Raw genomic sequence first — 21,720 nt, forward strand, 5'->3', positions numbered from 1 at the left:
TCCAAGCCAGACTGATGCAACTAAATTGCTTAAATGTAATAATATCAGCTTGTATAGATTGTCTAACAAATTACTTTTATTTTAATTAAATACATAACCTCATACCAATATTTTGTATTTTATTTTGACATATTTAAAGTTTTAAGTTTGATGAGTTTACGTGAAATGTTACAAAAGTGACTTTCCTTTTATGAGCCTGATTATATGAATTAAAACATTCGCTTATTAAACATGTGACAGTGGTTTTAAAGTGGAATAAAAGTATTCTCAGGTTGTGTTTTAAAGGTAAAGGTGTCTGTGTGTGTGCGCGCGCCGGAGCGCACGTGCCCGTGTTTTGCGCGTGCGCCCCCCCCCCCCCCCCCCCCCTCAACGTCACCAGTCGGTGGTTTTTCGGGTTGATCCGACTTCTTTTGGCTGCCGTGAGTTCACTGTATTGTAAAGGGAACAGTGAATCGGAGGAGGAGGGGGGGCTGATTTTGCCACAAAAATCTCCCGATTGGCCTCACACATCCGGAGTCTCGACGATCCTAATTTATCGCACCTTACACCTTTTTTTTTTTATACGAGAAACGGAAGTTTTATCGCTTTTATTAATTTATTCTATTCCTCTTAGTTTATGGTTTACGTTAACACTCCGGGAGGGCAGAAATGGCGGCCAACATGTACCGGGTCGGAGGTATGTATGTCAATGTGGATCTTTTTATCAAACAGAAACACCAACACTTTTGCATCCCCCGGCTGTTATGTGGCGTTAATGTTGTTGCTTCGCGTCTAATAGTGAGATACGGCTGTGCTACACTTGCAGGGGTGCGTTAAGTTGGAGCGGGAAGGTGAGAATTTCTAAATATTTGGGATTCAAAATGGGTCAGGCCTCGCGTCTGTCGTGGCTACAGCAGCTAGCCGCCAGCTTGCTACATAGCTAGCTTACAATGTAAACATTTTACAAATGTCGGCACCTCTGTTGGGCTCTGCTGTTCGGATAATCGGACCCGGAATATGGATGGCTGATAGACCGCGGGAGCTCTGGACTAGACATGTGTTTAAAAGGTTGTTAAAATGTTACCACGGGCTGTCTGAGCCTGCCTTTGTATTTGCCTCTTCTGGCATGCAGCCATTAGTACGAGTCCTTATTTAGCTAACGTTAGCACCAGCAGGGGCTTCACTGATTACCATTAATGCAGCTGTGGCGCCCGATTTTACACAATACAAGCAGTCTCTCTCACACTCCTTGTAACATTAGACGCTGGTTATTGCCACACTGTTCACCTACTTCTAACACGAGCGCCGTTAATTAGCAAAAATTGGCTCCACTGGCTAGCTAGCTCGTTAGCAGTCTGCTGGAATTCATCAAATTATTGTCTCGATTCATGGCGTCGTCGCGTCAGGTCGGATTAAACACCTCTGTTTACACGTCTACAGCTCGGCGTTGCGATTGAACGGAGCTCAGCTGGCACGGAGGCTTGAAATGTCACAAACATAAACAAGGAGCATCTTCACCCAGGTGACATTATGGACAACAATTTATCAGCATCAGTTTCGTGTATCAGCTTGTTGTCCATATGGTCACCTCAGCTTGTCCTCCCTGCTGCCTTCAGGTGCTTTTAGCAAACTCCTAACTTCTCCAACCTAAAACTTGTTGGTGCACTAAAATTCTTTATATGACGATGATAATGATAAATCTCACTTGATATTAGTACTGTTGAAATGAAGCATCTTGATACACACGTGCAACAGTTTAAAAGGAGGAATATACGTTAGGCTTGGAGTTAAGTTTGGATACACATATTTTTTTTGTATTTTGAATCCAGAGGCAGACACAAGTAGTGTTTATATACACTGACTGAACGCACCTTAATGTCACCCCTCTACAACTCTGACATATTTACCTCTTCACTGAACTGTTTATCTGTCTGAAACATAGTACTTACAATATTTCAGACGGCACTGGGAGGACGCATTTTTCTATGGCCTGATGCTTTCCAGAGTTATTGTGTATATATCGGTCTACATTTACGTCTCTTTGGGCTAGGTGAAGTCATATAATACTTATGCTGATTTTTTTGTTTATGAGCAGTGGAAAAATTATGACGGAAACATACCCCTGTCCTCAACTTTATTTACGTGAGAAAATCATAACAGTATGGTGACGGGCTCACGGGCCATGAGAAGTCTTTCAGCACACATCCAGGAAAGTCGCTTTCGCCCTGTTGCCCCATTTGAAATTCTCTGCGGTTGTTGCTTGTTACAATTGTCCAGTTTGTTAGTGATCTTCTTGTCTGTGTTTTGACCTGATCCTCTAGATGTAGCAAGGCTGATAGATTTGTGTATTTCTTCACATTTACACAGATAAACATGCCTCTAGTGTTGGCTCCGCTGTAGCAGCAATCCGCTAGTTTTCAATGTAATATATAATAAATTAGGAGACCTCAACAGTATGTTACTCAGCCAGTTCCAGTTCCTCAACTTACATTTCACTGGTTTCAGTAAGTATATATATGTACTTGTATGTGCATTTCCTGGTCCCTTTATCAGGCACCATCATTCATTTTCCTGCCAGATGTTGCACATTTAGGAGATCGTAATGCTATCTTCATGTTGAGACTGTTTGATGGAGATGATGGCAAAAGGTTAAAAGCACTTGCAATCCAGTTCTACATCACTGCAAACTACAACCTCAATAAAAAACACATAGTTAAATTGGTGTTTGTAAATGTGTGATTTTTTATGAGTTTTGCTTTGAAAGAAAATATTGAACTGAGCTTTTTAAAAAGCTGACTTTTCTGAATAGGACTGCATTTGATTGTTCAGGTAATTAAGTGGCGACTGTTTTTTTTTTTCTTCTCCTGGTCCCACAGTCAGTTCAGCAATACAGTGAAGTGACCAGTGTGTGTTTTCTGTTACAGATTATGTTTTCTTTGAGAACTCTTCAAGTAACCCTTACCTGATCCGCCGGATAGAAGAACTCAACAAGGTAAAGAGGTGTTTGCGTGTCTTTTTTGTGTTTGACTATTCCTTTTTATGCCTGAGGGTGAATAGCCAGGATTCTTCTCGGTTCCTGTCCCAACCCCCTCTTTGTAATCCTGCGTGCATGTGTGCATTTTGTGATGAAGTGTCTGTAATATGATGGCACGTGACAGGTGTTCCTTGTTCTCCCAACTGCCGTTGATCATGGGACACACCTGTCGGGGTGTATGTGTAGGCGGGATAGATTATTCCAATGAGCATAGCAGGAGCTCAGATAGCTTTGGACAAAGGCCAGTTTTGAAAAGCGACGTCTTCTCATGTTTTCCTGCTGATTTTTGATAAATTGTAAAACCGCCTGTCTTCAATTATTTCCTAGGTGTGTTTGTTGAAAATAGACCCAAACTATGTTTAAATCCTACACAAGCATCTCTAACAGGCGTTGTTAAAAAAACATTTCCTGTGTTGCATATGCACTAAGATGTTCAGATGAATTAATGTGATTATCAGACTCTGTGGGTGGAAAAGTGTCAGATCAGGCCAGTAACAGCCGTGAAAAAAACCCAAAACGTATTGAGGCTGTAAATTATAAAACAAAGATTGGGGACGTGGTGATCATCCTAAGTGATAAAGTGGGTGGACAAAATAACAGGAACTCGAGAAAACATGATGCAATGTAAAACAGTCGTCCTGTGACAGTTTTGGTGAGGCTGAGAGAGAGTGGGTGATGGACATGTTTTTGTATGTTGCAATATATCATGCAGTGTTCCTGTTATTTTGTCCATTAACGGTATCATTAATTACTACTTCTTACCTACAACTTCCTTTTGAAAAGCAGCAGAAGAAGTTGGAAGCCGTTTTCTCAAGCCTCGTACCCCCCACATCCCTTCATTCTCCATCAGTCACAGCATTTAATAGTAGATGAGTCTTTAAGCCTGTCGGCGTAATTACACAGCGAGACAATCCATCAATCATTCGATCAAAAGCGCTGTTGCTGCCCTGGTCAGCCTGTCATAGCAGCATAGCTCGACAAGCACTCAAAGGCGCCAGGCCTCTTGGGAAATTAGAGGCTTGTGCAGGGAGGTGTTGCCACCTCTTTCAGTCATCCCGGATCCCTGTACTCTCTTTGTTGCAGACGGCAAGCGGGAATGTGGAGGCCAAAGTGGTTTGTTTCTACAGGAGGAGAGACATCTCCCACAGCCTCATCCAGCTCGCAGACAAACATGCAAGTGAGTAGGAACTTCTGTCAAACTTCCTATTTCGTCCTTTGTTTCAGTCTCTTGAAAAATTCAGCCTTGTGAGAGATGATACAGTTTCCTCAGGATATGTATGTTTATATACACTTAGCTTAAATGTAGAGCTGAAACGACCGGTTGATTAATTGACTAATGAATCAACAGAAAATTATTTGGTAATTATTTTGGGACACGTCACTTTTTAAGCATAAATGTGTCTCCACTTGCTTGTTTTAGCTTTGTGGAATGTGAGGGTTTTTTGCCTTTCCCTGTTGGAAATCATTGTAAATAGATATATATTTGGGTTTTTGGCTGTTGGTCAGGCGTAAGAGGCCATTTGAACACCACACCGTGAACTCTGGGAAATTGGAGGTGTGTCATTTGCTGGCAACACGGTACCTGACAACGTGGTGTGACTGGAGCTCACTGATGGACTTCAGGTAAAAGGTAGCACCCCACTAATTTTACACATTAAAGTGTATTTACAGATTTTGCAGAGTACTACTGCATATTCAGAAAAGTAGTATAAAGCCTCTTGTGGCTCCAGAGGATGATGCATGTACTCAGCGGCAAAGTTGCATTGTGGGTAATGTAGGCACCAGGTTTTGAAAAGCAGTCCACTGGTCTAGCATTGCACTCCTTTAACACCTTTCAACACTCCTTTAAGACTTTTGCATTCTTCTTCCTTTTCAAAACCTGGTGACTGCAATTACCCACAATGCAATGTAGCTACTGAGTGACATCACTGGTGTCAATTTAGCAGATTACATGCATCTTCCTCTGGAGAAACAAAAGGCTTTATACTACTTTTTTCTCGCATGCAGTTGTACTCTCCAAGACCTGCAAACACACATTAATGTGTAAAATTGCTGGAGTTATGTAGTTGAAGCGGTGAAACATTAAAAAAAAATTATCCAACAATTGTCAGAGGATATTGAAACAATAGTGTTTAAAGACATTCACATTTGGATTTTTCTGCATACTAATTTGGTTGAGTTCAAATGTTCCAGCCCTAGAAATTACAATGATGATTTTGTTTTTGGTTTTTTTTGTTTTTTTTTTACAATTTTGTAACCTCCTACAAGTCTAACAGCTAATCGAGGAATTTGGAAACTGCTTGGCAGATAATGAGAGAAAATAGCCCTTGGGGGTAAACGCAATGCAATGACATTATGGTGCCATTTTGAAACTGTATGGTTGTCAAGTGCATTTGAATTTTCTTTCTCAGTGATAGAAAATATCAATATGGGTTCTCCTCTTCATGTTAGTCTAGCAGACATTTCCAGCTGTGTCTTTTTACTTAGCGTTTTCTTTGCACATTTTACATTTACTCTCAATATGATGTTATTTTTTTGGTTTTGTTAGTTTCCCATGTCGAACATTGTGCCAGAGTGCAGCCATTTAATCACATACATATATGCTTGGGTGCCATTCATATCTGTAATTCACATTTATTTCTCAATTAATTATTTCTGGGAGGGAACTGGAGTGTGAGTATGGCTGTACGAAGGTGTTGTTATCACAACAGCACCTGTTCTGTGTGGGAAGCCTTTTACCTGTTTCCAGTGATGTTTCACTTGGAATAAAACAAGTTATTGATCACCTTCTGGACATAAAAGAAATCGTTCCTTCTGCCAAAGCGAACCCGCATCTCTGAAGAGAATGATTGAGATGATGAGTGAGCAGCTGGCGAACCCAGCGAGGCATGGTTTTGAAAGTGAACATATGCGACTGAGACTGACAGGAATGTATTGTGTGGCTGAACAATATTCACTCTGTGCCGTTTGGAAAACCAGTTTTGCGGATTTGTCTAGACTCTGTCAACATAAAGCAGCCGTAAGCACAGAAATGTAAACCACACAATGTGCAGGAACATATGCATTCATCACAGCCAATTCCACGAGCTATTTGGATTCGGTCGTCTCCCAGCTGGTCAGCTGAGGAAACAGAAACAACAATAACATTTAACACTGCCTACCGCACTGGAGAGAAAAGGAATTCACACAATTTATGGCTCCGATTATTTCAAGGGGAAAACAAAACGACAGCCAGTTTACAAAAATGAAACAGAATGTGCAGTTTATAGGAGTCAAAGCTGAAATGTCTGCACTTACTACCAAACTACCGATCAGCAAGTTGAGATGAAACAAGAAAGCATCAATGCGTTGCTCTGAATGTGTACTTTTTAAAATTAGGGTAAAAAATTCAGTTATTCTGGAGCTTTGTTTGCAGAATTTGCATCCATTTTGTCTGTCAAGCTGATTAATCATTGTAGCGCAAGATCAAACAACAGCTGAGGGCTTAACATTAGCTCTAAGGAGAGCTAACAGGTTAGGGCTTAATCCTGAAAATACACATTCTCCAACCTCATTGTTAACCAGTGGCACAGATAGCTTTCGTTTTATTTGCAAATATTTTAAAGCGTCTATGGATAAAATTGCTGCTGCCTACACAACACAATAGAAGTGAAGTGAAATGTGTTTGTGGCCCTAAAATCATCCCAAAGTTAGATTTTATTATAACTAAACATTGTCTGTGACTGTTTCCTCTTCTACCATTCCTACCAAGGATGCATACATCTACTCATCCACTGACAAAATCTTGAAAAATGTCTGTATCATGATGTGAAGACATATAGATTACTAACTGGCTGCGAACGTGACAAATAAGAGTTGGACTTCCTGTAGTTGGCTTCCAGTGGTTTGCTAGTGGAAAGCTTTCGGTGTGAAGCGATGGCAGCGTAAAAAAACAGCTTTCAGTTTCAGTTAACTCTTTTTATATACAGCAGTCACAGTTCTGATGTATCAAAGGAGAGCAATCAGCAACAAGCCTGCTGTTTGTTGGGTAAAAGTAAGAACGGCCGACATATTGTAGAAGTGGAGCTCTGAAAAAGAGAGAGACAGTGTTGCACTCAAATCTCAACATAAGGAGAGGCTTAGATGGTGAACCGGAGACACTGCTCTGGAGTGGACTGCCAAGGGATCACTTTAACTGAATTGCTTGTTGAAGGGTCATACAGCTCTGATATTGTATTTGGGGAGGGGGTGGTCCAATGATGCAGGCGTGCAGAAGTTTTACTTCTGTGACTTTGTGTGATCTTACTAAGGCCATGAATGCCCCGCGAGGACAAACTGTCCAAATGTTTTTGGCGTGAATTCATATTTATATAATACATCTGCATTTCTATTGTGCCTCCAAAATTAGTGTGTTTATGCATGTTTTTCTCTTAAACGCGAGTAAACCTTCTTAAATAGACAAATGCCTCCTTTCCTATTGGCAGCGGACAAGTTTACCTCTTGTTTTTCCTGTGGTGTCACATTTGACAACAGCCTGAAGGCCAGTGAAAATGGAATGGTGATTATTCTTTTACATCCATTTGTGGATTGCCTGCTCAAAACATGCTGTCCAGCACTTATTATCCGGTATTGTGATCAGATTACAGATCTAGTCTTAAGCCTCCTGAAATGCTCACAGACTCATCGGGGCCACCCTCGATAAAATCAAACATGTTTGGTGTTTAAATTCTGGATGGTTATGTCGGTACTTTCCGAGCCAGGCTTCAAAAACCAATGAGAGAGGCATCGATAAACATTCTAGCACTTGAGGCTAACGTTGGCTAGCCTACTATTGTTGAGAGCAATGTGCAATCTTACCTCAGGTTCTCACTGAATAATAGAAAATCCACATTGACCATGTTTCCCCTCTAATCCAAGAGAGACAAATAGAAACGTATTGACATGCCAAAATCTTTTATTTCAACATTTGTCATCGTCTTGTGACGGAAAAAGGCCAAGATATTTGTTTGTCCATTGGATGTAATGTTTCCATCACTGCTGAGTGGAGCTGTAGTCAGTAAACACCCATGAGTACTGTGGAGTCACTGACCTGGGAATGAATGATGATTGGACCCTCTCCCACTGAAGACAAAAGCCAGATGTTGGTGGGTTATTTGTCCAGTGTGAAGCGGTTTATGACTGAAGGTTTTCTACCCTGCCCTTGGGTGTGGTCGTTGTTCTGTGATCGAACAACAGTGAGCTTTGTGTTCAAACTCGTCTTCATGAACAAGTTTGTCTTGAGCAAATGCAGGCCTTAAGGATTTAGCTGTGACGGAGCGCTTTAAGTGCCTCGAAACTGCATTCTTTGGAATAGCCAACGGGGCGACTTCACTGGTTTCAAAAAGAAGTCTGTATGTAAGCTTATGAGAAAAGGGCCCTACTTGTTACTTGATTTTTAATAACCTCAGTAGATGGTCTACTAATGAGCTTATGGTGTCAGTCTCTAGTTTGAAATCTTCTTCAATACAGCATGATGTTCTGATGTTCAAAGCAATGGCTGACGTCATAGTGGATTTTACACTTGGTTGGAAATGAGTAATTATTCTCGACAGTCACAATGGAAGGTGGCGGTGCAATGGCATTTTACTAGTTGGCTGCACGTTCTCAGAGAGTCTCTCTTGGAAGACTTCTGAGTGTTGCACGCAGTTATTCACATGGCAAATGACAGAAATAGGTGTTGCAGGAATGAAAAAAGAGATCTAGAGTGAGAAGTTCCAACCCTGGCTTCTTCTCACCTTCGCACAGCGGGCTAATAACAGTGTGAGGTGGGCGTGTGATTGTCGGTTTGGGAAAGTTACAGAAAGGTGTGGGAGGAGGGTTTTCCAATGCCTTTTTGACCGTCCAACAAGCACTACTGAAAAGGAAACTGGCAACATAAAGTGTGATTTATATCAGGAAATGGGGAATCTGGGGCTTTTCTAACAGGGATGTGATGCTCCGCTAGTGCCAGCACTGGCTCATGATAAACAACTGGTGTAATAATAAATAGTTGCCAATGGCAGATGATGTTTATTTATCCAGGTATATGCCTGCACTGTGTGATATAAAGTGTTTATCTGCCTCTTGGCGTTGTGTGCTGACTCAGCAGCAGCAAGCTAATCCAGTATTTATGGATGAAAGCTGTCCTTACATTTACATCTACAAATTACATTTCTAGTAATAGTCCCGAGCATAATAGCTTGAGTGTCTTTAATGGATGGCAGCAATAGTTTCTGATTGCAGAGCGCCATTTTACCAGCCTGTTTTATATCTGAAGACGGTGGCATTATGAAATATCATGAAGTGTTCTTGTCTGAAGTCTTTGAGATAAATGGATGAATGAGGGCGAAACCATTTGTGACTCTGATAATCTGTGATTTATTTGTCACGATTAAGCCACTGTCGTGTTTCTTGTGTAATATCTCTTTGTGACACACAAACTCCATTTTTTTTTTTTAATCACCATTAATATGTGATTGTCTCCTCTGTGTGCCTTTTGCAGAGGAGCTGGAAGAAGAGAAGGAGAGCCCGACAGAGACAGAGCTAACAGAAAAACAGAAACACCAGCTTCGCCACAGAGAGCTCTTCCTCTCCCGGCAGTACGAGAGTCTACCCGCGACACACATCAGGTACCGTACAAAGACACACACACACACGAACATCATCAAGTGCCGGCAGTGCCCATGGACGGTCACTTATCCAGCCATGAAAAGACAAATGCCCACTTCCTGAGTTTTACATGGTGCTTGTTTCTTCCCTCTCTCCCTATTAGGGGGAAATGCAGTGTCGCATTATTGAACGAGACCGAAGCAGTTCTTTCATACCTTGACAAAGAGGTGAGTCAGAGAGGAAAGCAACTTGGGTATGTCATCTTTTACCGGTGTTTGCCTGCAGCAGACTGTGTCTTTGCAGGTCAAGTCAGGCTCTTTCAAATGGCAGATGACAAAAACTGAGGGAAAGATTGCTTTCATTGCTGATCAGTCAGCTGGTTATTTTTTTCATTTATCCTTTGGTCAGCATAAGAATGAAAATGTGCAGTACGTAGGTTGTCGAAAGGTCCTTTTAAAGTCAACTTGTCAAAACGTATCGGGCCTTAAAAGTCATGAAGTGGTCTTGAATCTGAATTTATTGCCACTTACTTTTATCTTATTGGATTTATCCATCTTTTAAAATTCGTTTTGTGAAAATGAGTTCAGCTCTTTTGAGTTATGCTCAAAAAACCATATTCCTATATAAAACCTACATCTCCACCGCAACACTTTCAGTACATACTACCTACCTTTTTACTCGTCTGCAGTGCTTGAATAAGCAGTTGCAGCATCACCTTCATTTCCTTCTAAAACTTGACCTTGTTTCTAATTTTAGTATGTTGCTGTTACAGATAGTAAAGTCAGATCATTCCGTTAAACAACAGCTGGGGAAACGAGGAAAATGTTACTGTTCCAATACATGGAAGATTTGTCCAACAATCAGTCATAGATTTGAAAAACATTGAATTAGGTATCTGACGCCTGTGGACACCCTGACAGTCTGTAGGGCATTAGAGCTTGTGTCTTTGAAATCTGGAGGCTGATTGGTGTATTGATTTCTTCAGGATACGTTCTTCTACTCGCTGGTGTACGACCCGACACAGAAGACCCTCCTGGCCGACAAAGGAGAGATCAGAGTGGGACCGCGCTTTCAGGCAGACGTACCTGAAATGCTACAAGAGGGTCAGTGAGAACTGTACATGATTCACTCACCGTGATTTTTTTAAATATGACCTAAAGGCTTTGTTTCCTAGATCGATTTAGAAACTTCTCTAGCCTCATTATCGAAACATCGAGTGTGTGTGTTTGTGTGATTGGTCTCAAAGGGTGACAGTGGGGACGGGTAGTGTTGAGAATATGCAGACTTTGTTCTTCTAAAGGAGATAATTACAGCCTTTTTGTTCTTGAAGTATAGTATGAAAATAGAAATGTAGTACAAAGTATAATCAGTTAGAGGTTTGGTGTAAAAGCACATGATTAACACTGCTTATTTATAGATTGTCCACACTTGTCATGAACAATAAACGACATGGTTTTATGACTGACGTGATGAGCCTTATTCACACAAGCAGCTAGAAAGTATAAACGGGTATCTACAGCCACTGAGATTTTTTCTTTGGCACCGTTGAGCTGAAAGTCCAAAAATGAGCGTTGTTTGATTTGTTAAATTCCTGTCCAGTACCATCATTATAGTACGTCGACATTTTAAGATGGTAGCAAAGAGTGTGCAGACTTTAAAGTACCTGTTCTACCAGAAAAGTTGATACAGCAATCTCACAGGTTGATAATCATAATCATGATCATAATATATGATGTTCGCTCGATTTGTAAGCTGGTGTGTGTGCGTGTGTGTGTCCTGCAGGTGAGGCAGACGACAGGGACCAGTCCAAGTTAGAAGAAAAGCTGTGGGATCCAGAGTGTCCACTCACCAACAAACAGATAGACCAATTCCTAGTGGTGGCACGGTAAGACCTTTCATCACTGACCTGGACACTGACAATCACCTGACCACATCGTCCAAAGAGACCGTATCATATAACAGCATGTCATGAGCTTGATTCCTCCAGTCGGCAGCTGCAACCAATTTGCCTCACGAACAGACAGATCGAACTTTTCGCATTAAGGTATTAGAGTATTTGAAACCTCACTGGTACCTTTTTAATGCCATTATTTTAGAGCTGGGCATCACCACTGATGATTAAATATCGATTCAGTCAGGGGTATTTGAGTGAAGGTGCAGAGTAAGGACTAATACAAGTAACCCTGGAGCTTGGTGCATTATTAACATTATTAATGTTTACATCAAAAAGTCAATTGGAGATGTGTGGGTAGCATCTTTCTCTTGAGAAGTTAATTTGATATCATTATAGTTCAAGCATCTAATCATTAAATGGGCTGTGGGAGACAAACAAAAGAATAATGATAGATGTGGGCCCATGTGTTTCAACAAAGGAAAATAAGAACAAAAGGGAAACTTTGCTGTTTTAACAAGCTTTGTGACCATAAGTCAATAGATTTCTGAGTTTACACGGTGCACCCGAATGCACCATGAAGCCCATCTGCTGTCTCTGAAACTCTGACACAGACAGCGAGGAGAAGATACGTCTGTAAGTGACAACAAAACATGGTGGAGAATCTCAGAGTAGTTTTTCATCATGTGACTGTTGTGGCACAAAGATTTACCCACCAGTGTGGCGAACAACCCTCAGAGATTTAACCGTCCAAATGGAAAATCAGGTGTTGATTTTGGAGCCTGTCACACATTCAGAGGAAGACATTTTTTGAGGAACGATCTCTGGTTTTATAAAAAGATAGCAGATCATTCAAGTGAAGATGTATTTCAGTTGGAAAGTGAATTTTTAATTTGTTTTTAACTCTGTGGATTATAATGCAAGCATATTTGCAAAAGTAATAGATTGTTGTTGTTGTTATTTTTCGAGGAAAAGCTCCAGAGTGAAGCTCATTATTTTCATGTGTTGTTCTACAAAAATTATATGTGGATATATTTGTTTATATTTCGATAACAATTGATGAAAACGACATTTAATATTAATAACAGAAACACAGATTTATGTTTAATGGTGCAAATATTCACATGATAAATTACTCTGTTTGATTCATGGCAGGCTCATTTGTGCCGTTTTCTGCTTCCCATTACTGGAAGCTTATGTGTGTGTGTGTGGGTGATTTTAGAAAAAAACAATTAACAAAAAACAATGAGCCTGTACTGTGTGATTTATATGTATTGTGTATGGCTGTTTATGTGTGTTCGCGTCTATTTTTCAGGGCGGTTGGGACCTTTGCTCGAGCGTTGGACTGCAGCAGTTCAGTCAGACAGCCGAGCTTACACATGAGTGCAGCTGCAGCCTCGCGAGATATCACACTGGTGAGTTGGACACACACTCACACACACCCTGCAGCACCTGGTTGTAAGTAAAATGATAGATCATAACACGTATCTGTGTTTGTTGGCTGCAGTTCCACGCGATGGACACGCTGCATCGTCATAATTACGACCTGTCCAGTGCGCTGAGTGTACTGGTCCCAGCGGGTGGCCCGGTGCTCTGCAGGGATGAGATGGAGGAGTGGAGCGCCTCGGAAGCGGCCATGTTTGAAGAGGCACTAGAGAAATACGGAAAAGACTTCAATGACATCCGACAAGACTTTGTAAGTGTGTTTAACTAACTGTGCTCACACTCTGGCCTGACTCCAGCTGCAACAGAAAACTGCCCTAGGTGATTGAATAATAAAACATTTTTATATTTGATATTCAGGTATGTGTAAACGCCCGTTCAGATCAATGATTCATGATGAGATTAGTTGAAACCTGCAACTTCTTGCATTGCGCTGGTCTGCAACACTCTGAAAACCCTCCAATTCACACCAATGTGACTAGACGAGATATCTCCACTGCTTCTGCTCTTTGTAATTCTGTGTGTCTGCCCTTTCGACCAGCTGACAGTTTGTAACTGATTTATTTGGCTGACTTGGTACGAGGGGCTGATTGCATTGCGTGAATTTAAATCTGTCTGCTTCACTTGCAGTTAATTTTAACAACAGGAGGGAGGGAGGGAGGGAGATAACCTGATGAAAGTCAGCGTACGGAAACTTTGTTAGTAAAATTTATTGTAAGGGAAGTGAATAGTGTGCAGAAGTGAATAGTGTGCAAAAGCTAAGTGCTAAGACGGGTCAGTTCATACTTCTGCGACTTTCCACAGCAGCTTTCTAAAATAGTTTTGTCTACTCACAACTCTTTGGTCTGAACTGGGATTTGCGATATTTTACATTGTTGTCAACCGTGATTCTACCTACAGAAGCAAGTTATTGGGAGCTTAAGAGTAAAAAAAAGGCTGCAACTAGTGACTATTTTCCCTTTTGATTAATCTTTTCATTATTTTCAAGATCAATAAGTTAAGTTTGATTTTATTTGAAAAATTCTGCTCAGGTTCTCAGAGCCCAATGTGAGGTCTTCAGATTGCCTTGTTTGTCAGTCTAACAGTCGATGATACAAAGACTCATTCCTCATAGGGTCATTTACCATCATTAATGACAAAGAAAAGCAGCAAACCCTTTAATTTAAGTGGCTGAAACCAGCAATGGTTTGACATTTTTACTTGAAAAATAACTAAAACAGATAATCAATCATCAAAATAGGAGGCAACTAATTCCTTTTTAATTGACTTAACGATTACTTGACTTATCGTTCCCACTCTAATGAAAAATTCTCCTTTTTGTAGGCTTGTTATGTGGCTGTTCAGAAGTGGTTGTATTCAAACTTTCTCAGTTCACTCGTCCAGCACAATTCACTTCACAGCTGGCTGTTTGTTCATGTGTGTCAGCTCTGCATCTGTATTGTGTGTTTGGCAGTATTTAGGTGGTAAATCTGGATTTTTGAAACTTCCTTCAGAGCCTGATGGACGATGGAAGATTTATCATGTTGCAGATGTGATTTCGAGGAGTTTCTTTTGGATGTGTTGGTATTTCTTCCTCCTCAGTGAAAACTCGGGACTCCCTCATGCTGCATGAATTCACGCTGATCACACACTGTTCTGTGAAGGACAAAATTACCAAGTTTAACAGCTGCCTTTCAAGCCTACAGGGGATGACTATTTGATACTATTGAACTTTCCTTCCCACCAGCTACCACTTCTGTACAATAAAGGCAGGATAGGGGTGTATGCAGTGGCACCAGGTGCTCATGAATACTTATTAAATGTGTGAATCACTGTGCGTGTGTGTTTGTGAGAGAGAGTATATGTGTATTTTCTTCTGGGGTTCGGAACCGAGCAAAGCCGCTAGCTTTCAGCTTCTTTGGTCACGATGCCTCTCGTTCATGAATATACATGAAGGCTTTCGCACCCAGATGGCAAGAACATGAGATATTAATATCATTAATTTGCTCTCTGTCTCCCCCCCCCCTCTTTCCCTCCACTCTTCTTCTCTCTTCCCTCTTGTGCAGCTGCCATGGAAGTCTCTGACTAGTATCATAGAGTACTACTACATGTGGAAGACCACAGACAGATATGTGCAACAGGTGAGACTAATTCAGAATTTTCAAAACCACAGAAATGTATGATTCAAAAAGTGCAATCTGTATTCCTCCTGCGGCCGTCTGAAGGACTTTTAGATTTAGAGTCCAAGGCTGAAAGTTGCCCTGTGGAGTTTTCTTCTAAACAGAGTTTCTGTTTCTATTCATTATGTGCGCCCCTGAAGCCGGACCCCCTAAAAGATTTGTGTGTTTTTATGAGAACAAGCAAAACAAAACCATCATTTAATGTCTTCATTTATGTATATAAAACATTTTTTGTTGCTACACCCCTTCTGTTTCTTTCAAATGGGCACTAAAGCGATTTAGTATTGCACTTCCATAAAGTTAAAGGACTCGTGAGGTTCAAAATCAATGAAGCAGAAGCTGAGAAATGTTGAATTTTAGTTTTTTATAAACACTCAGACTTGAACGGATTTGGATCCTACAGTTCCCACAATGACCCTCAAGAGCATCTTTCAATAAACATAAACCTTTCTTTTAAACGCCCTTGTCTCACTGGTGGAAAATCCCACTTAAACCTTCTAAGATCGGCTTTTGTGTGTAATGGGAATGTGTAAACTCAGCATTTACACCCGGGTCAATTGAGGCTATGTCCACACGTACCAAAACAATCTTTTTCCCTTCCGTCTTCCTTGGCATCGTTTCAAGAATATTTGCGTCCAGACGGATCCATTGTAAACCACTCAACACGCTTTAGTTCATATTCCAGGCCTTAGGTGGCGCTTGAAATTCACCAAAAACGGAGAAGAAGAGACGGGGCATGAGCATAAAGCTTGCGCACTGTATACAAACGGACAGTAGAAGGAGAAACCGAACACAACAAGAAAACGAAAATGGCTAGTTGGTTGTCCATAATCCTTTTTTGCTCAGCGTAGTGGCAGAGCAGCATAATATTTTGTCCAAGTAACCCTAATAGGCTCAATATCTCCTGCAGCACGAACACCAGCATGTAGTCCGCCGTTGTTGTTGTTGTTGTTGTTGTTGTTGTTGTTATGAGACGTCGCGGGGTAAGAGGACGAAGGCAAGAGGTTTTTATCACCTCTGCTCTGCTTTGATCTAAACATATGACCCGGGTGAACATGCTAAATTCTGCTCTGTAAAGTGATGAGGCGATATCAACACCAGTTGAATATGAAAAGAATTCAGGACGCGGTCTATTAAGGATGTTTTATTACCAGTGTTAGAGTTGGAGCTATGTGTTTTGAAGCCAGAAAAGCTTGACTTCCCGTCTATGAAAATACCTGGATCGCACACCGAGCCGGCTAACATCCAGTTTAGTGCATGGGTAATTTGAACAGGGATCAAATAATTTAACCGTGCGCTTCTTCGAGACTTTCCAAATGTTATTGGACTGAATGGCTCAAATTATGACAGTAAAATGAGTCATTGGGCGGGGGTTGTGACACTCAAAAGAATCTATCCAGCGTTTTACAGACGCTTCTTTCACAATGGGCCTTTTGTTGTATTCTCTACTGTCACACCGGTTTCAGCCGCATTCGTGACGTGCAACGTGACATCAGTGACATACAGTGCGCCTGAGAAAGGCGGTCCTCGCATAAAACTGGGCTGTATATGCAGTAGAAAGACACGCGTGCAGCCACCAGATGACACATTTTGCCTGATTTGTGCTGGCACAAAAGCGGTGCAGGCAAAATGGAAAGTTTAACGTTGTTCAGTTGCATACTGCACCAAAATTGTGGTGCCACAATGCTGGTTGAAAATTGGCAAAGTTCCTGTTGCTCTCTCCAGAGCCACAGAGGACATTACACAGCTGTTTTCACAGACTGAATAGTACACCCAATGAAGAATAAACTGAACTACTTGTGTGTAAAATTGGTGGAGTAACCCCGTATGGAGACGGTAAACTGAAGTGAAGGGAATTCTGGCTGCAGGAAAATCAAAACAACTCGCTGTAACACCAGCTGGATATGATAAAGCTGTGTTTGTCACCATGTTCGCGCCAATGCGGCTAATATGGTGACTGCTCATCGAGAATATGTCTGATAAAAATGGCAGAGGCGAGAAAAGGATAAAACTGCTAAATGGGTGAAATCATGGATACCACAGCAAAAGCCTCGAGAGTCTTTCCCAAACTTAATCCGTTCCATTCTCGTGCATTGATTCGCTCAGCTGAACAGCCAACACAAGTGATTGAAGAAGTGATAACCCTTTTAATCCCAAAGAGGTTTTCCCGTACCTCAGCTGTATAGATTATCAGTGAGAAGTGTCTAGAAGACGGGAAATGCCACACTTGATAACGCATTGACACATTGAATGATTGTCTTTATAATCCTTCAGTCCTGTTTTCAGGCTGCCTGTCAGACTAAATTCTCTAAGGTGTCAAACTGTCTCCAGACAGCTGTTGATTTCTTTTGTTATTAATGAACCAATCCACTGTGTTTCTGTCTGCGCAGAAGAGACTGAAGGCAGCCGAGGCGGAGAGCAAACTGAAGCAGGTTTATATCCCCACATAGTAAGTCACTTCATTCCACATTTATAGATGTTGGTGTTATTACTGTACCTTCAGCTGCCAGATGATCATTGTTTCATACATAATTGATATGTTTGATTTAAAGCACTGCACAGGCCAGCTGCAGTCGGCCTTAAATCTCTCCCTGAGATGTTAAAACCTTTTTTCTTCTCTCCGACAGTAACAAGCCCAACCCCAACCAGATCTCAATGACCAACGGCAAAATGGCCACAGTGAATGGAGCGGGCCCCGGGGCCTTCCACGCAGCAGGCGGGGGCAGAGCCTGCGAGAGCTGCTATAGTGAGTTTTGTTTGTGTGTGTGTGACAGAGCGAGTGGGTGCGTGTTTAAGCATTGCAGGTGTGAAATTGAATCACAGAGGCTGTGAGCACAGGTCAATTATAAATGAAAGGGAAACAATTCAGCTTCAGCCAGCCAAAGGACTTCTTGTTCAATATTGTGCTCCTCTGACTCTGGAAGAGACGCTTTCATCACTTCTCACCTGGTTATTTATCTTGACAGCTGTGACTAATCCACTGATCAATACCTCCCCTTTGCCCAGTTCCTGAAAGCTAAGGGCTAACAAGCTTATTGTAGTGTTGATTGTTTTTCTTCAATAGAATTCTCCTTGACATTTACAGTTTCATAGTCCAAAACCTCTGAATGTTTACTTCATTGTAATAATGATAATATAAGACAGATTAAAGTGCATGTCTTTACATTTAAAGGTGCAATAGGTGAGAGTGTTTTTATTCAGAGATAAACTTGATGGTCAACACAGTGCAGAAAGTATACTAACTTGGTCCAAAACTCACCTTCCGGACCGCTAACTGCACTGCTAACTGAGCTAATTGCCGCTTCAGTTGGCAGATACTTTGGTTATTTCCTTTCCTTATCTATCTTGAGGATGAACTCAACATGTGGCCGGTTCTATTAAGTGTTTTGTCATTTTATGATAATGCATGATTTTAGGAATAAGTCCTTTTTCTGTTGGCTAACAAAGTGATTATTCCTCTAATTGTTTCAGCACTAATTGCTGTTTTGTACATGAAACTCGGGATGTGTGCGAAGTGTCAACTGGTTGATTCAATGTTTCTACCCTCGCTCGTCTGCACCTGAAATACTAGTCGTTTAAACATAATATTTCTTGAATATCTGCATAATTTCCACCATGTGTCCTCCCTGTTATTTGTTGCTTTAATAAAAACAATGAGCATCTGTTACTAATCAGTTATGTTGCCACCTGCCACTACAGCGTAATGAAGATAATGTGCAATATTTAAAGTTCCACACATTTTTATTTTCATTTTAAATTGGATTTGGCTCTTGTTGAACATAATTAATGGTTTAAATTTGGGGCGTTTTGTGCATGGACAGAGCTTCTTAAGATGTTTAAATCACTTAGGGTAATCCCATCAGTCAGCAGCAGGCCTGTAGAGAGACTCGATCCGACATTGATTAAATCATTTAGGGAGATAGTTGAGACAAAGAGAGATCAATATGCTGAGTGTCTGTGGGCCAGTTTTCTCCAGCGATGCTTTAAACTCTCATTAATGCATTTCGTACATTAACAGCCATGCAGTCGGCCCAGTGGTACTCGTGGGGGCCTCCAAACATGCAGTGTCGCCTGTGCGTTTCCTGCTGGATGTACTGGAAGAAGTACGGCGGCCTGAAGATGCCAAGCAGAGCAGAGGCCCCAGAGGAGAGGACCTCCCCCAGTCCAGCAAGCAATGTAAGCTCGGTCAGAAGGCAGAGATGTAAAACACAGGGGATGTTATGGGGGGAGGAGGGTGATTCTGACAAACATCAGGGAGTCTGCAGTTCTTCCAAACATGTCTATATTCACCTAACCTCAGCGTTTTGAAGGAATTCAGCCTCTCAACCTACAATTGAGTCAACACCCTTTGCTAACGTGTCATTTAACCTTCACGAGGTCAGGATTTATTGTTTTACTGTCAGTTTTAGCCAGATGCACATTTTGCATACGTATTGTTTTTTATGCATGTACTGTCTGCATTCAAAAACTCCAATATGGTGTCGGTATTTTCTTCTTGTAACAGGTTTCACTTGGTGGTAACATCTGAACATTTTATGAACAGTTTCAAGCATTCAGCAGTTTGCGCTCCAGTGAGTTGTGTACATTCAAAATAAAAGACATTTTGATGTGGAGAAAATAAGAGTGATTTGGACACATTGTTTTTAAAAGTAAAAACAGTCAAATTTTACAAATGTTATTATGCAGTTTAACATTTAAAATCTTTAGTTATTGACTTCATCCGACTGCGTGAGTGTAGCAAAAGTGAACAACCCACACATGAATATATTTGAATGTTACGTAACCCCCCCCTTTTTTAATAGCATCGTGACAGTGCCAAAATGAAGAAAAAAAATATTCTTTGTATGTGTTCAATCAGAACTTAAAGTGAAACTCTCGCCAAAAAGCAACCAAGGCTTTATTTGCGATTGAATATCAGTCAGACCTTTGTGTAAAAGCATAATTCATGTTGTGTCGAGCCTTCTTGGTGTTCTAAAAATAGCAATTTTGATGCGTATCTCTGCCCCTAGCTATCCCGTTCAAAATTAACGTGCCCGAAAACCCAACTACGGTAAATTTTAAAAGTGCGTCTTTCGTCGTAATTGTGCTTTTACACGAAGGTTTGGCTCATATTCAATCGCAAATAAAGTCTTGGTTGCTTTTTGGCGAGAGTTTCACTTAAAAAATTGTGACATAAAAACTATTCCCAGCTCTAAAATCGTTTTGCCCTGTGCAACCATCTGGCGACCCCTGGTATTTAACTAGCAACCCCTCAGGGGTCCCTCCCCCCCAGGTTGAGAGGCAGTGGTCCTGACTGAGCCTCGTTTACTTCAAAACAGTGAGAAGAGCAGAGACGAGAACCCAGATTCAGAAATCTCTCATACAAAATAACCAAACTATTTCAACTTAGCCAGAAAAATTTTATGTTTTTATAAGACTGCATTGCTCATATGAGGGAAATGATTGAGAAAAAAGGATTCAGAACTTTTAGAAGCGTTAATAGTGTTCCTTAAGTCAAGTCAAAGGTTTTCCCTTCCCTCTATAGTGATATTCTCTCCGTGTTCTGCTCAGAGCGCTTTTTTACAACAAGGGGTGATATAAAATGATTAGATGTTATAAGACATGGAGAAAGAAAAAGAAGATAACAAAATATCTGAAGAACACAGTACAATATACAAATCTGCAGTATCGATACAAACACACAGTGTTGCAGGTTCAGCTGTATTCAGTGTCCTCTGTTCTGTCCCTTTTTCCATCGCAGGAGCCTCGCTCACGGAGTCATGGTCCTCGCCAGTCCAACCACATGGTGCCGATGCGAAACAGCGGCAGCCCCAAATCCTCCATGAAGACCAAGCAGGCTTTCCTGCTGCAGGCCACCCGCCTCACCAAGCTGGCCCGGCACATGTGCCGTGACATCATCAGGCTGCGCCGTGCCGCGCGCCGGCCCTTTGTCCCCATTAACTGTGGGGCCATAAAGGCAGAGTGTAAGAGCTCTTTCAATTCCTCCTAACTTCTGCCACATGGACACACACGCAGACAAAACACACGCAGACACAAACACAAACACACACGCATTCACCACCCTTCCTCACCCCGACTGCCCCACCATCAGCCCCCATCTCTGCCCATCTCTGCCCCCCGTCTGTCTCTCTTTCTGTTTTTATTATTATTGTTATTATTATTTTGGTTTTTGTATTCTCCCACCCCCTGTTTCCAATAAAGACTGCCTGTCCTCATAACTATGAGTTCTGATCATCTTTTCATTCGTGTTTTTTTTGTTTTGTTTTTTTTATTCTTTTATCTGTTATGGTTCTTAGTCACTGTGAACTGAAAGCCATTGTTGAAATGACATGCAAAGATTTCTCGGTTAAACAGGGCTATTCTACACTCGCATAATAACTCGTGTTGCTCCTGTCATAAACAAGTAGACTGTAATAGAAGTCATACTTTAGTCTGAGCCGTATATTTACTGAATTTAGATGTAGAGAAAATGTATTTTACTAAGAGAAGCTCTATTTTGCACAGCGCCGCTGGCACAGGCGTGCCCCTTCTGTGCTGTCATGGCTGATCCCTCAGCTGCGAATGTTTATTGTAAATACTGAACCTCGGCTACAGTGTGTTTGCCATCG

At 41.3% G+C, this 21,720-nt stretch overlaps 1 protein-coding gene across 4 annotated transcripts in view; it reads left to right on the top strand.

Moving 5' to 3' along the window:
• Positions 1-370: 370 nt before the first annotated feature.
• mta3 (metastasis associated 1 family, member 3) overlaps positions 371-21,720 on the top strand; it is a 31,084-nt gene continuing 9,734 nt past the window's right edge. For 3 of the 4 annotated variants that reach the window (XR_003981922.1, XM_030400824.1, XM_030400826.1), the window contains exons 1-14: positions 371-676; positions 2,904-2,971; positions 4,097-4,190; positions 9,513-9,639; positions 9,783-9,846; positions 10,605-10,722; positions 11,402-11,504; positions 12,826-12,925; positions 13,018-13,206; positions 14,999-15,073; positions 17,503-17,561; positions 17,740-17,858; positions 19,131-19,288; positions 20,853-21,075. Coding sequence is in view for 3 of the 4 variants with exons in the window: in XM_030400824.1 (XP_030256684.1) it covers positions 649-676; positions 2,904-2,971; positions 4,097-4,190; positions 9,513-9,639; positions 9,783-9,846; positions 10,605-10,722; positions 11,402-11,504; positions 12,826-12,925; positions 13,018-13,206; positions 14,999-15,073; positions 17,503-17,561; positions 17,740-17,858; positions 19,131-19,288; positions 20,853-21,075 (1,525 nt within the window). In the remaining variant the exon portion in view is untranslated. Of the gene's footprint in view, positions 677-958; positions 1,048-2,903; positions 2,972-4,096; positions 4,191-9,512; positions 9,640-9,782; positions 9,847-10,604; positions 10,723-11,401; positions 11,505-12,825; positions 12,926-13,017; positions 13,207-14,998; positions 15,074-17,502; positions 17,562-17,739; positions 17,859-19,130; positions 19,289-20,852; positions 21,076-21,720 lie in introns of those variants that run through there. The other variant, XM_030400825.1, reaches the window with a different exon arrangement.

The sequence above is a fragment of the Sparus aurata genome, chromosome 20, assembly GCF_900880675.1.
Source record: "Sparus aurata chromosome 20, fSpaAur1.1, whole genome shotgun sequence".
Classification (NCBI taxonomy): domain Eukaryota; kingdom Metazoa; phylum Chordata; class Actinopteri; order Spariformes; family Sparidae; genus Sparus; species Sparus aurata.